The following is a 16252-nucleotide window of genomic DNA, read 5'->3' on the forward strand; positions in this document are numbered from 1 at the left end:
TTTCCTTTGATATTATCTTTTAAGATTCATCCATGTTGAGAAGTATATCAATATATCATTCATTTTTATTGCTTTATTTGCATATGAACATGCCACAATTATTTATCCATTTCACTGCAGACATTTGGGATGCATCCAGATTTTTGCTATTATTATTACACCGCTACTGTGAACATTCCTAAATATGGTTCCTAAGTTTCTCTGGAACAGTGGTTCGCAAACTTCAGCAATGATCAGATTTTCACCTTGAGGGCTTGCTATAATACAGGCTGCTGGGCTCCAGTCTCAGAGTTTCTGAATAAGTAGGTCTGGAATGGGTCCTGAGAATTTGCATTCCTAACTAGTTCCCCCATGATAATGATGCTGCTGGTCTGTAAATCATACTCCAAAAGCCACTGCTCTAGTATAGTAGTTTTTAAACTTTATGGTCTTAGGATCCACTCTAAAATTAGAGAACCTCAAAAAATTTTTGTTGAAGTGGGTTATACCATATTAGAAACTGATTAATTACCATAATTAATTAATTACCATATTAGAAATTAAAACTGATTTATCTTTAAAATACATAAATACACAATCCATTAGCTGTCAAAAATGATGTTATCATATGTTATGTAGCCTCTGGAAAATTCCACTGTGTACTTGTACCGGAATGAGAATAAAAAAGGCAAATAAGTCTTAGTAGTATTATGGATATAGTTCTGACCGCAAAAACTCCAAGAAAGGATTTTGGCAACCCCCAGGAGTTCCATAACCATGTTTTGAGAACCAGTACGCTAGGGCAAATATTTAGAAATGAAACTGGTAAATCTAAGGTAGAAACCTGGTTCAACTTGGCTGGGTAACAACAAATTATGTTCTAAAGTGACTGAATCAACAAATAAACTCCCACCAGCAACGCACCTTTCTGTTACTGCACATCCTCATCAACATTTGGTACTGGTGGACTTCTACATTTTTACCTATCTGGTAGCTATAAAATAGTATCTCGTAGTTTCTGTTTTCCTGATTATTAATTACGTTGAGGGCATTTTTTTTCCACATGGACTTTCTGCCAACAATTTCTATTACTTGGGTCTTTTGTTTATCACTTCCTTTTCCCCTCTCCTCTGAGTACAAGTGCCAACGTTTTGAAAAGAAGTTACTAGATGGCTTTATTTCACCTAAGCTCTCAATATTTGAAACAGCTCTTTATCCATTTCCACCCAAATGCTACTGTGCATTTCTAGGCTGAATGGTTTTATACCAATCTATATTTGGAATTCCTTATATGCTCAATCCAGTCTCCCCCAACTTGGGAGCAATTTAAATGTATTTTATTGAACAAAATGTTTCATGGCATCCTCAGATGCCATAAATCCTGGGCTATATCAGAGTTTTTCGGCTGTGACCCACTGGAAAGCCTCAGAGTACCCCACACCGCACACCATTCTCTTTTTCATCTTCTTCCTCTTGTCCCCCACCTTCACCCCACTCCTGTGACTGTGGTATACACCAGGGAGTTCCAAATCAAGTTTCACTTTAAAAAAATATTACATCACTATTAAAAAAAAATTTTTTGAACAATCACTGCTATAATATTCCTAGAAAAATCTAAACAGAACAAATGCAAGCCACATTGAATTGGTTATAAACTAGGCACAGAAGCATCTGACATCACAGAGAAGTTTCTGTGTAACTTCAGAGGCCTTTCATCAGAAGAAATTAGTGTAAATTAGATTTAATACTTTAAACTTTGTATTACCACCTACAACCTAACAACTACAAAAGCGAGCCGTCTAACAGAGGAGCTTACTATGAACTCTGCACAGTAAGGTAAATCACTCCAGTGGTTATGCAGTCTCACCTATCACAGTGTTCACGGACAGAAGTGGTGGAAGAGGTGGTGCTGGTGGAGCTCCAGAAGGAGGAGGGACAGAAATGTTTTCTAATAAAATAGTTTATAATTCAGGTCAGAGTGCAATAAACAGAACTAATCATTCTGAAACAGTAAGGAAGTACATTTTGGAAATAAAAAAAGAGAGAGATACCCATATGTAAAGCATGTTCGAATGAGTAAGAATTTTACTAGGTAAAAAGGCCACTGAGTTCATGCTTTCATTAACTATAAAATATGCCTGTTTTTATAAGTAGCTTTTTCTCCTTTTTCAACAACATCCTTGAGAAACTAAGTATTTTTCCCTAGCAACTTTTGATTATCAAACTTACTTTTAAAGTGTGTATTTTTAACATCATAAAGTCTTCCTTTCACTTAATAAAAAAATCAAGGGACCAATTTAATGCTCTGCTATGATTTCTTAAATTTTTATATAATCTAAAAAGTAAAAGAGCTTCTCCTAGTTTAATCCCATTTTATATTCATGGCATTTTACTGAAATACGTATTGAATACCATACATAAATGTAGTAAAGTCACAAAACCAGCTAACAGTGGAGTTGACATACTTACTAGCCTACAAGGCAACATCAAAGTTAACGATACATAATTTACATTAAAGACACTGATCTTTTGGTTGAATTATCAATAATACTGGCTTGCTCTTGAAATAATAAGTATCATTCTTGACTTGTGCCCAAGGCAAGTATTTCTAAAGCAAAATGTCCAAAAAGTTATTTAATAAAGCTATTTAATATGCTTTTCTATAAGTAAGGAGAAACATCTGCAAAACTATAAAGACCCTGTGAAAACCAATCAAAAATTGTTTTTAAATTTGCTTTCATTCTGGCAACCATCTCATAAGTTAAATAGTTTTATCTAATGTAATTAAATTATTTCAGACTTCCATAATAAAGCTAACTACTACCACATATTAAAATGGATGAGTATATGACACACCTGGTCCAACAGTGGGTGGTGAGGGTGTAGGCACAGCAATGGGAATGCCAATACTGCTGCTGCCACTGTTTTCTCGGCTTCCACTTCCTCCACTGCTTCCACTGCAAAGGAGAGAGAAAAATCATGAAAATAGCAATTCTAGAGATTTACTCAGGAAAAAAATCAACTCAAAGCCATTAAATACTCCTTTTATGATGCATATGTGTGTGCTTGTATGTATACACACAAGTATATATAAAGAAAAATTTTAACTGTCCAATATAAATTTTAACCCTAATACTTGAAGTGGTTATTGTGTTTCACTCTATTTCTCCAACTACTGAAAAACCAATATAGTCACGTAGTACTCAGAACTATAAGAAATCACTGAGACATGAATGACCAATATAATCTTATAGTACAATGAGTCAACAAGGATTTATTTAAAACCTCGTATAAACAGCAGTGAACAAACAAGACATGAACCACACTGTCATGGAGCTCTTCACTGAGACTGTGAAAACTGACATTAACAAATAGTGTGATGGAAGCCACAAAAGATGCTATGGAAGTTAATAAAAATGGTAACCAGTTTTAGTCTGAAATTAGTATGTAAACCTCCACTCATCTCAAAGAATGGCAATAAAACAGGGAAATGTTTGGAAAAAATGAGCAAATGACAAAAAAAAGACAAATAAGACAATAATGAAGTTTCAGCAAGGCACAGTCTAGAATGGTTGATACTACTAAACTTTAACCAATTACTTCTATGGAATTACTGTCCCTTTAGGTATACAACCTCGCACTGACCAGTTTTAGTAATGTATGTGTGCACATGTACATTATGCAAATGTACATATGTACACGTGTAGCCTTAAGCTCCATATTATACTTTTAAAAATCAACATCATCAGCTCAGTAGACCCAGAAACCCAACAGGGCAATGATTTGCACTGCCTAGGTAAGTTTTTTTCCTCCAATATGAGCATTCTATAATCACATTATCACATACTAATAGAAAGGGGAAAAAAGCTATTTATATAACAAAAATAGCTTTGATATGAAGGCCTCCCTCCTCCCAAGCTGGCCAGTACTCTGCTTTCTGCCACCACCGTATCACAGACAGATGAATATTTTTGCACTTATGCGCTTCCACAATTACTGGCTTATGTGCCTTTTTCTAACATGGAGATTGGCAAGTTACAGCCCACAGGCCAAATCTGGCCCATGGTCTGATTTTTACAACCTGTGAGCTAAGAAAATTTTTTTTACATTTTAATTAGTAGAAAAAAATCAAAAGAGGAATAATATTTGATGACACATTAAAATTATATTAAATTCAAATTTCAGTGCCATATATAAAGTTTTACTGGAACACAGCCATGCTCATTCATTTACGTGTTGCTGGTAGCTGCTCTCATGCTACAATGACAGAGCTGAGTAATTGCAGCAGAGACCATATGGACCACAAATCCTAAAGTATTGACAATCTGGCCCTTTATAAAAAAGTTGGTTGATCCCTGTTCTAACAGAACAAGCTCCTGAAAAAAAGAACTATATCTCATAGGTATATCCCTGATATCTAATGAAGTAACTCTTAACAACTAACTAGTTGTTGAATATGATTAAACTATTACTACATCCACTATAAAGAACAACCATGCTTTGGTATAATAATTCAATAATAAACATATTTAAAAAAAACAATTTTGGTCCTCATTGAACTTACCCTGATTCAGTAACTGCAGATATCAATATGACAATTTATTTACTAACAGTAACAATAACAACAAATAACAATTACATAGCATCTAAGAGCGTGATATATCCTGCGTAACTGAAGCCCCCAAAATGATTTTACAAAGCTGTATTTCTAATAAAACCATCCTAAAAGTCAAGGTAAAGAGGTTCCTTGCCCAAGTTATTAAGTGAGAGGTAAAAATCAAAGAATAAAACAAATTGAGCTATACGATAATTTTGTCTGGCTTTATAAACTTGCACAAAAATAAAGTGGTTACTGTTGAGGGGAGGAAGGCTGAGGCAATAATTGGGAAAGGGCCTGAGGGGGATTTCTGGATTGCGGTTATGTTCCATTTTCTGATCTGGGTGATGGTTACATGACTGTATTCAATTTGTATTAATACATCAAGTTGTTATACTTAATAAAGTATATACTTTTCTGAATGTATGTTATGTTCCATAACCAAGTTTTTAAAAATCCACTGGGTAGCTGATTTCTAGAACTTTTTTTAATGAATTTATACAGTAACATATTCTAGTACCTCAACTCTCTTAATAAATTCTTCCTCAGATCTAAACTGTTTTCTTTCCTCCAACCTCTTAAAGTTTAAATCACATTGTAGAGTTTCTGATGTTTAACCTTTTATCCAAAAAATTTAACAGTGGTTACCTTGATCTTTTCTAAAAGACCATTTTAAAAAACATTCTTCAGACTTCATCCAAATATACATTTGTACCTCTGTCAAAAGAAGGAAATACTAGCAATCTGCTAGCAGTATAAATAGATACTAAAAAATCTAAAAAATAGAAGTTATACCATATATTTAAAGGAACATATACAATATTAATACCCTCAAACTTTTACATTCTATATTAGCATTAGACTAGCACTTTACCTTTACCAGCAACTCTATAGGAGTTTGTCACCAATCAATAACACACATTCTCAGTTCAAAGGCTCAACCTAAAAATTTACCTGTGTGTCCTCGGTCTCTGATTTAAAGAAGCTGTCCTGCCTGGACTATGCTGACTTCCAAGCCTAGCAGGACTTGTCATGTAGTCATTAGGAACTGTTGGAGGTTTAACAGGTTCCAGGGTTTTGTAAGGAGTATTTCGTCTAAAGAAGCATAATAGAGAAAGGAATATGAATAAAGATAAATGGTATTTTCTCCCAAATTTGTGACTGTCCCTTTATAACCAAGTATAACACAAGTTTTGGGTTTTTTTTAATAATAAAGTTTGTTTTTAAAAAACGTTTTTAATTGGGGTGTATGAATTTTGTTACTTTAACACAAAAGCTAAAATTTGTTGCCTTTTCTTAGGAAAACCAATGGAAAGGGTAATTTAAAAGTTCTCATCTTATTTCTAAAAATCATGGTTATAATGTTTATAATGCTCAGTAATATCAAACTTTGAAATACATATTATTCCCAGCTCAGTAACCCACAAGCCACTGTCCTTGTATATTATGGAAGCTAAATATCTCCTGTGCAATTTACTCCTACCTCAATCTAGAGATATATGAACAAGTACATTCTGATCCTAGATGTGATGCCATTAACTTCTCAATAAATGATTTTAACTTTTCTATTTAATAACTTCGTATGTTTTTTTCAGGGGTAAGGAGTTTACAGAATGAAAATAGAAACTAAGATCTTATAAGAAAGCTGATTGCTGATCCCTGTTACTATAAAATAATGATTCCCCCACCCCTCCACCAAAAATAAGGAGTCTAATTTTCTATAATAAGGTGAACAATCTTTCAGAAATGTCTTATGAAGTATTCAATATTTGTATTGCATTGAAAATTGGAAAGGAAGAAGCCACAGTTACCTTTTCTACTTCTCCACTGGCCTTCTTACAAAGCTACTCTAGAATGAAGGGCCCAAAGATTACCAGCAGAAGCACAGTTAGAAGTACTCCAGGGCTTCCCTGGTGGCGCAGTGGTTGAGAGTCCGCCTGCTGATGCAGGGGACACGGGTTCGTGCCCCGGTCCAGGAAGATCCCACATGCCACGGAGCGGCTGGGCCCGTGAGCCACGGCCGCTGAGCCTGCGCGTCCGGAGCCTGTGCTCCGCAACGGGAGAGGCCACAACAGTGAGAGGCCCGCGTACCGCCAAAAAAACCAAAACAAACAAACAAACAAAAAAACCAAAAAAAAACAAAAAAAAGAAGTACTCCAAGTAAAGAGTCCCCAAGTCTCAGGGGAAACAGAAGAACTGCAGGTTAGCAAACCAAACTACACAAAGTAGACCACTTATTCAAAGCTCTGTAATATCAATATTGCAAATACATGTGAAGACACCATAGATGGAACCTTCTGGTCATTTCATTTTAAATAAACGTAACTCAGATTCATATATAAATCTTTTTATATATGTATTTATATATTTATATTTTTTAATGAGTTAGAATAAATAAATAATGCTCATTTACATACATACAAAAAAACTTTTCTAGTACAGAATTCCTTAGAGAATATTACAGAACAGGCAGGTTCATTTTGGATTCTGTTCAAGGAAATAGGAACCAAAATGAATTTGTAAAAGGTAGTATTATCACACAGAGAGGGTCCCGTCACAAGGATCCATACATTTACTTAAGTCACAAAAACATCTCTTCCTTTGACATACAAATCCTCTTGTAAGATGTAGCTGAATTCTTACCCCAATGTTCCCCGGCCTGACATGGGAGGACTCGGTGGTTTCTGAGTAGGAGGATTTGTTCTAGACAGTGTGCCAGTTCTTGCAGGCTGGTTATTTCCATGCTAAAATGTGGAAAGAAAAGCTTTTAGTTTTATATCAAATTGTTCTCTTGGTGTTTTGACACCATGTATTATTTTTTTTTAATATCAGAATGTGAAATAAGGATTCCCAGACAGTTTTAATAACAGACTTTGGTACTACATTTTAAAAAGTCAAGATACCCCTTGCACTTGGCTTTTCTTATTATTTTATGCCCTTCATACCAATTTATTGCAAAATACAGGTGAGATCATTGAATTTTATATATTATTTTATTGTTAAAAATGTTCACTGAGATCTAACTTATCTGCAATTCAAATGCTGGGTTTCTTAAAATTTTTGAAATGTGTGCATGAATATAAACTGCAGATCTCAGTGTCAATTTGCTAAAATATTCATCTAAAAAAATCACCTCTATCCCAACAACTCAGTAACAAAGTCATATGCCTGGGAAACCTCCTAATTGTAAGTCAATAAAAGCAAGGCAACTATCAAAAAATGAGCAAAGCAATAAATGTTAGCAAAATTAATGTTCCTATATAAATGCAGATGTCAATATATCTTTGATATATTAACACATCCAAGCTAAATGTTGCTGATTTGAACTGAGTTTGAGTATATTTAATCTACATAAATCCTATGGGGAAAAAGCAGACAGACATAGGAGAAGTTTTCAAATTTTAGTGGCTCTGCAGCCTCTATCGATATAGAGGGGAAACTGTGGATCAAATGATAAGTAGTAACTCTTACCTTGGCTTTTAGCCACTTTACGTTGCAAAAAAAGGGGGGAAAAAGTAGAAATTAATTCTAGATAAGTTATATCTGATAGGACAGGTTTACATTTACAGTTACTCAATTCATGTTAATAAGCTTTTACCCAGTCATATTTCAAATATTTTGTAAAGAAAAGATATCCATAAGCAGCAGGGAAATATTCATGGGTATCACATATTTTTTCAAAATAATACATTCATAAGGAAATCACTTAATTATGCCAATCTCATGCAGCTCCAATAATTTCTTAGGTCAGTATTTTATCCTATGAAATTAATCCAACTGAATCATAGATGATTTAAAAAACAAATTTTGATTTAAACACAAACACCATACCTCAATTAAATGTATGGCTACTTTAATACATCTGTGTATAAGACCTAAGACTGCTGGATAATGAATGCCCATGTATGAGTATTCATTATTTGAATGGTAGTATATTATTTTAAAGAGTGATAAACTGCAAATGTTAAAATTCAAAATCACAGCTTGTTTTCCAAATTCAGAAAAGTGTTTAAAAACAAAATTACAATGCACAATAATAGCTTAGCCAAATTCTAATTAAGGAACAAGCAAACAGGGTCTGGATACCCTCTCATGTGTAGCTTATGAATACAAATCCTGACCAGGCCAACACTAGTAGAAAGTTATATGTTGCTCTAGTTCTAAATTTTCTTCTGAACAAGTTTGACCATAATTCAAAACTGAAGAAAAGCTGCTTTGATCCTAAAGGCTACTTCTATGAAAACTGGCTAGCTTATATATATGAAATAATGTGTCCAAAGCATCCTACTTGTACCACGCCACTTAAGAAAAAAATACCTCCAGGTTGCAGTCTTTTCCTACATTTTGGGGTGGGGCGTGGGGTCTCAAGTTCCTTCCATAATACCTGCCATTCTAAATATGTATCTATCATTTTTCAAGTGACCACAGAAGCAACATTAAGGAAATCATCCAAAAATGGAATATCCTTTGACTTATATTCTCATTTCTAGAAACTGTGCCAGAATCTTGGTATTCTTTAGTGTTTGTTTAGAATAATATGACTCATTTTTATCCTAATTAAACAATGTCTGGAATCCTACCTAGCCACTACATTTCACACCTGGATTTAGAAATTAAACTTGAATAACCTTATTATCCTTGAAGATAAGATTTATTAATATGATAGCATTATAATATACTAAATACTATTCTAAAGTAACTTAGAAATATTCTAAATATGACCACATCTTCCCTCATTTGCTGTTTCAAGTGAACAAGAAACAAACAAACAAAAAAAACAGCATACAAGTATAAACTCGTCCCAAATGAAAGGATGAAAGGAGAATTTAATTGGGAATGCAAATTCTAGTTGAACTCTGCTACTATGCAATGGTGTATCCTTTAACCTCGTATGGAGCACAGCCTCCTCTCTTAAGTGCATGTTTATGTATACAAATGTGTTGGGGTTAGCGAGTGTTGGAAGGAAATGATCTCTATACCTTACAACTCAAAATATAATTGTTAGCAACCTACAAAATTTTTCCATTTCAGTGTCCCCCAAACACATTCAAAACTAGGCTTTTTATTTCCTTAAGATCTCACTTCATTTCCTTAACATTTACATTTATGGATGAGTCCGTTTACCATTTCCTTGGAATCTTAGGTTGAAAATAGAACTCTCTGATTCCTACCTAGTACGAAAGTCTGTAAGATGCCAATTCTTTCTCTGAAATGATTCATTAGCTCACTCCTCTAATAAAATCGAAACCTTTTAAAAATACCATTCCTATGTATTATAAAGCTTTAGTGTTTCCATTAATAAAATGTAATAACTCCTAGATCATATGGTCTTTTCAAGGCTTGAAAACAAAGATATATGTGGAAAGTCCTTCATAAGTTATGAACCAGGCTATAAAGCTGTTAATTATTATAACTGTTTAACAGAAATAATTTTAAATGTTTCTACTAAGTGCTCAAGCCTTCTCTAGTCTAAGCATACTCTGAAACCTTGTTCTTCCTTTTATTAGGATGAACTTTAGTATTTTTATTTTTATTTTATTAGGATGAACTTTATTGTTCATCTTCTTTTTTACTCTCCTTTAGGCAAACTTTCTGGTAGTCTCTATGCAAGGATTCTCTTATCTATATCTTACGCTGTTTCCAAAAGTCAAACCAGACTTACCTTAAGACACCTTTTCCATATTTTAAATTCTTACTAAACTTATGTGTACCACCTATTTCATAGCATAAAATGCATTAACATAATAAATATCAATTAAATGAATAATACAAATACCAAAACACTAAAATTTACATCATGAAAGAAGAAAATATGATGGAATATTAATCTTGGGGGGTAAAAATCAACACAAATAAGAAGAAATATTGGGACTTCCCTGGTGGTCCAGTGGTAAAGAATCCGCCTTCCAATGCAGGGGATGTGGGTTCGATCCCTGGTTGGGGAACTAAGATCCCATGTGCCACAGGGCAACTAAGCCTGCACACCACAACTACTGAGCCTACGCACCTCAACGAGAGAGCCTGCAAGCTGCAACTAGAGAGAAGCCTGCGTGCCGCAACGAAGACCCCGCATGCCGCAACTAAGACCCAACACAGCACCCCCCCAAAAAAAGAAAGAAAAAGAAAATAAATAAAATAATTTTAAAAAGAAATATTAATATATTTGGATACAATTTTTTAACATCCTGTAGATATTTGTGTAAAATACCAAACCATCAAAGTCAAAAGCCAAACAGCAGGATGAGGAAAGATTTGCCAAAATATAAGGAGCTAATTTCTTTAATAGAAAAAAGAACCCTTACAAATCAGTAAGAAAACAAACTTCTAAATAGAAAAGTAGGCAAAAGATAAGAAAATAATTCTAGAACTGTAAGTACAGTGTCTTCCAATCCTTAAAAGTGCTTTAGACACTAATTTAAAAATAAATCTAAAGTTTTCTTCCTTGTAGTTTTGGCCCTGGCATTTGCTCATTAACTATTCCAAATTTCCAACTTTCACAGATCTCTACAATCCTCTAGAAATATTTAAGCCAACAATGATTTCTTAGGGAAATAAAACTGGATCAATATAGCTGCAATGAGACTACTGGGGGAAAAATAATTGTATGTATTTGTATATCACAGAAACAAAATGTGGACAAATAAGCCACATATCAGCTTCTGAGATACATTGTTCTCACTGACCACCCACCCTCCTACCCATGGTCAAAAAAATATTTCAAAATAGTCCGTACAACAATGTGAATGTACTTAATGCCACAGAACTGTACACTTAAAATGGTTAAATGGTAAATTTTACGTTATGTATATTTTACAATAAAAAACAAACCTGCGTCTAAAGTATCCACATTACAAAAAGTAGATTGCTAAAATTCACATCTGCAGACTTTCAGTATATATTATGCTGTGTTTACATTTCTCACTTATACATACATAATAAAATAAATTTTCTCACCCAAAATTTCCTTGTAAAATTTGGTTTCATTTTATACTCTGCAATGTACTAAACTGTTAAACACAATTATTAGTGGAGAGATAATAGAGGATAATCACTTCTAAGATGGTGACAGATTTTTTTTTTTAAATGAGTGTATATTGCTTTCGTAGGAAGAAAAATCAAGCAAAAGGGGAAGAAGTGAGCACGTGAGAATGTGTGTGCACGGGTGCATGTATATGCATATGTGTATATACATAATTTTTACTTCCAAGGCAGGTAATAATATTATAAGTTCTTCCAAATTCTCAAAATTCAAATTAAATCGATCTAGTCTAAATATCTTAAATTAAAATTGAACTTAAGCTCTTAGACAACCCTAGCCACATCCTTGGATAAAAATACAAGAAACGAGTAACCTGCTCTACATTTGCAAAGTGTTCCGACTTCCAAGCCTGACAGTGAAGGGGAGATTCCAATAGTCTCTAAGAAGACCAGAATAAAGAGCGATGTCGCCAGCTATACTCCCCTCTTGGTCAGGAACCCCAGATAAGTCAGAATGCAACAAATCCAGCAATAGCACCAGGTAGATAACCAGCTAGGAAAAGCTTCAAGATTCTAGCTGACTCCTAAAAAAATTATTATAAATATTCTGGAGACCAGAAACAAAATCAAATAATGGTCCTCTAAGAAGGGGACTACCAAATTTCAGAGGAACAGTTTATCTTGAGCAAAGATAGCTAAAGAATTCAGGTCATTCCAGATGCTTCCAAAATAACACATGAATATCTAAAAAGTTGAGAAGCTACAGATATCCTTCAAGAGCAGCTAATTCTGCCATGCTAAGAAATGGACAAGGGCAACACAAAATCCCTTTCCTAAAAGCCTGTTGGGGCAGGGGGTGGGAGAGTGGGGAGTGATGCATAGAACAAGATTACACACAATTGTTTCATTTTGCATAAACTGCTGAAATTATATCCACATCCACACAGATGTATTAATACACACATATTTACGAATAAATGAATAAAAGTATTTATAAATTACTTTCTAAACCAATTCTGGAAAGCATATACATTTTTTATTCTTAAATATTCATTCAGTAGTGAAAACAAGACTTGGCATTCACAACACAAATTTATAACATCAGTCTAGGATTCAAACGGCTTAACAAATGAATGGCCATTTTAAGTGTTTATATCTTCTTGAATACAGCCTACTGCACATGTAAAATTCTGCCCCAAGCTTAGTATACATAACTAGTATTAAATAAATGTTCTGTAAAAATTGTAATGCTAATTACTAAGAGAATCTATTAATTCTTTAAGAAAATCAGCTTTCTCACTATATTTCCTATCCAAAATATTTATTGGATATGCGAATTATTTCAAGTTAATATAATATAAAACGCTTACCTTGACACCATGGCCCACATCATCCAGAACTGTATAGTCAATAGGTTTCCGAATATACCTTACAGGACGCTCCATATTTGCAGGCGCTATTATTTTGTGAGTTCTTGATGTATTCTTATTTGTTGTCAAAATACCAATCTCTCTTCGAGCCACTTTCTCTTTATGAATGTCCACAGTCTATATTTTAAATTTGAACAAAGCAAGAAAATATTATTTGGAAGAGTAAATAATATATATGATATCCACATATAATGGACCATAAGACTGTATCACATGTCTATTTTCCAGTGAATAATACTGCCTCTTCCCCATCAAAATTAAGCAAATTAATACCTTTCAGGCTCAAAATATGGACTATCTAAAGGTTATTAAAAGCACCAACTAAGTTATTGGTTTTGATACCAAAATGATTCTTAGGAAAGCAATTTTCTTTCCTAAAAACCTGGTGTGTATGGAAAGGGAGGGCTCTTGCTCTGTGTAGCTTACACTTTATTTTGTGGGGATACAGACCAGAAAAAAAAATCAATAATAACAACTAGATGAAGTACTATAATGACACACGCACAGTTTTTGAAATTAAAGGTATTTAGAGCAAGACGTCCAACTAGGTTGAGAAGGCTTTATAGAGTAAGTAGGTTTTTAAAAAATGAATAGAAATATGAGACAAATATGTAAGTTATTCAAGGCAAAAAGAACAACATGTTGCAGACAAAGGTGTAAGAGGAAAAAAAAAGATAAGACCAGAGGTTCCAATCTGGCAGCATGCAGCCTACACATCTGCAGCCTATCTAGTACTGGCCTTTACGGCTTTAAAAAGGTTTTTTCCCCCCTTATTTAATTGCCAACATTCAAAAACTGGGTAGTAGTCAGCACATGAGAAATAATTACACAACCACTCAACAATTTAAACTTTGGCCTAACAGTAATGCGAAACCAATAACAAATTTAAACTGAGTGACATCATCAGGTCTGCATTTTAAAAGATCCCTCTGGCACAGGTGTTGAGGACAGATAGAAGACTACTGGCAGTGAGACCAGTTAGGAAATAATTACAGTAGCATAGGTGAGAAAATATAAGTATGTGAACTGAACTGAAAGGGGGTGGGGAAGGTACTGTCAGGAAAAAAAGTTTAATGTTATGTACATTTCTGCACATCTTGTGAGAAGAGGTATTGATTCCCTTTGTTCTGTGTATTTATATAGTAAACAGCCTTAGAAGATATAGTGTCTCCTCAAAGAGCAAAAGGCAGGTTTGTTTACTGTCCGGTATAATAAGGATACTGTCACTCCCCAGGGCAAAGGGCAGGAAGGCTTACTGCCCATTATAAAAGATCTGGTCCCCTAAGCTGGGAGTTCCTTTCCTGTAACACACCCAATTGTGTGTGCAGGCATCAATCACCTGGCTCTCTTTGCAGTATCCTGTAGAAATTGTGGCTGGTTATCTGACACAAGTGCTGACTACTGCCAGGAGTAATGACAGCTTTTGTCTCTAACCAGGAGTCTCATGTCTTCTACTCGAATCCATGGAATTGTGCAGGCTAACTTGTGGGCTTCCACAAAGGGTAAGATCTCAACCCCTCACAATTTTTGACAGTTTTGGTAATGAAGATGAAATGCTGACAAAGACAAAGCTTTTTAGAAATGGAATGAAAGGACAGTTAACAGGAACTGAGAGAAGTCCATGGGAATCGTGAGTGAACATGTTGACCAAATTGTATGGTCCCCCCCAGGCAATGTCTGATCCTCCACTTCACTGCCTGCTAATGATGCTGAACTGGGGTGGCAGTTTCAGGCTGAGGACCAGGAAGTAGTTTCAAACACAGCAGCCTGAATGATGCCCTGGTTACTGTCAGCTATCCACCAAGCTCACCAGGTCGGCCCTGTAAACAACTAGTAATAAGATTTGTCTGGCAGAGGGAGGCGGGAGCACCATAAATGTATCCATACTGAGTGTGAAAGAAGGAAAACTGTAACCACTGTGGGCAGAATCAGGAGAATCTTTAGCAACTGCTAGTTTGCTGGGGAGATTGAAGGGGTGGGAGGGGCACATAATGCTTGTTAAAGAAGAAAGGCAACACCTGGCTATTTTAGTGCTCAGCCCCTCCTGCAGTCTGTCTTCTCAACATTAACCCCATTCGAGATAAGTAAAAGACCTCAGGTTTTGGCAGTGGGCCCTGTCTGCTATAAGACAGTTCTGGTCCTTCTGGGAAACTTTCCCCGAAACAATCTCCCAAGGGCACTGACTACTCTTTGAGCTCTTCCGTACTAAAGTGGATTTTAAATGATGATTTAGCAAATGATTCACCACAGAATGAGAAACTCACCCACAGAAATCTAGATTAAATTCTATCAGCTTCAGAAAACCCTCCTAGTCCTTATGCTGAAATCAAGCAAGAATTGAAGAGCTGTTCTTTTGACAATGGAGCGAGCAGCAGATAGTCCACATTAGGTGGACTCCTAAAAACAACGATGCCACCCGTGCAGATCAAGCCCAAGTCGGCCAAAGAGTACAAACTCATGGCCCCCGCCGGGAAGTGATGTGGCTGTAGCCGCTGAATCAAGGCATCCCTAACGGAAATGGATGATGCCAGTCAGCAATGACGGCCCTGCCACAGAGTACACAACACAGGGCTTTGGGTGCCCCAAATGCTCGCAGCTACAGTGCCACTCAAAACTGAAACAAATTCACCTTGTTTACTGGTGCAGAGCTGCTCTCTCCCAGCCTCCCCCTACACCCTTTAAAGAGAAAGACTGTTAGGGGCGGGCCCAAGTTCTCCCAGTCCCCAAGGGGAACTGAAGATCAAACATACCTGGGTTTGCGAGATCACTGTGGGGAGGGGAGGGACATTTTATAGCTCTGACTGATATATATTGGAGCCCATGTCACCTTCATGCCTCATCCTGTGGAGGGAGAGGGTACCTGCTTTCAGCTATGAGGTTTGGGTGCAGTTCACAGTGGGGAAGAGACGCTAATGTGTTCTTTTGGGTGGGACTCTTGGTACCAACTCAATGTATTACTGTTGTGGCTTCCAACACTGAATGTATAATTGGTGTTCATATTTTTCATGCTTGCACGGTGAATGCTCTTAAGAGCCAGAGGGGATTATGCCACCTGGGAAGAGCCACATGTAGAAAAGCACTAGCAGCCTTAGTGGCCCACAGTGCTTATGACCCCTCTGAGTACAAGTTTCTGTGCCTGGGTAATGTTACTGACTGGAGCTTCTGACAAGAGGAACAGCCTCCACCAGAGGTGCCCCTTGGACTTGGTATATTCAAGAACGCAGCCAGCCTGGCCCCTATGACCTCTCAGCTCTATAGGAAAGAGTGG

The 16252-nt window shown here is 35.8% G+C and overlaps 1 protein-coding gene across 7 annotated transcripts in view; it reads right to left on the reverse strand.

Annotated features, from left to right (window-relative positions):
- ABI1 (abl interactor 1) overlaps window positions 1-13097 on the reverse strand; it is a 27375-nt gene extending 14278 nt beyond the window's left edge. For 3 of the 7 annotated variants that reach the window (XM_007471370.1, XM_007471373.1, XM_007471372.1), the window contains exons 1-5: window positions 12925-13097; window positions 8048-8062; window positions 7220-7320; window positions 5531-5671; window positions 2836-2936 (exon numbers count right to left, since the gene is read on the reverse strand). In XM_007471370.1, the coding sequence (XP_007471432.1) occupies window positions 2836-2936; window positions 5531-5671; window positions 7220-7320; window positions 8048-8062; window positions 12925-12999 (433 nt within the window). In that variant the 5' untranslated portion in view covers window positions 13000-13097. Of the gene's footprint in view, window positions 1-1846; window positions 1928-2835; window positions 2937-5530; window positions 5672-7219; window positions 7321-8047; window positions 8063-12924 lie in introns of all 7 variants that reach the window. The other 4 variants (XM_007471371.1, XM_007471375.1, XM_007471369.1 and 1 more) reach the window with 3 other exon arrangements.
- Between the last annotated feature and the right edge of the window lie 3155 nt (window positions 13098-16252).

The sequence above is a fragment of the Lipotes vexillifer genome, unplaced genomic scaffold (assembly GCF_000442215.2).
Source record: "Lipotes vexillifer unplaced genomic scaffold, Lipotes_vexillifer_v1.1 scaffold1049, whole genome shotgun sequence".
Lineage (NCBI taxonomy): Eukaryota > Metazoa > Chordata > Mammalia > Artiodactyla > Lipotidae > Lipotes > Lipotes vexillifer.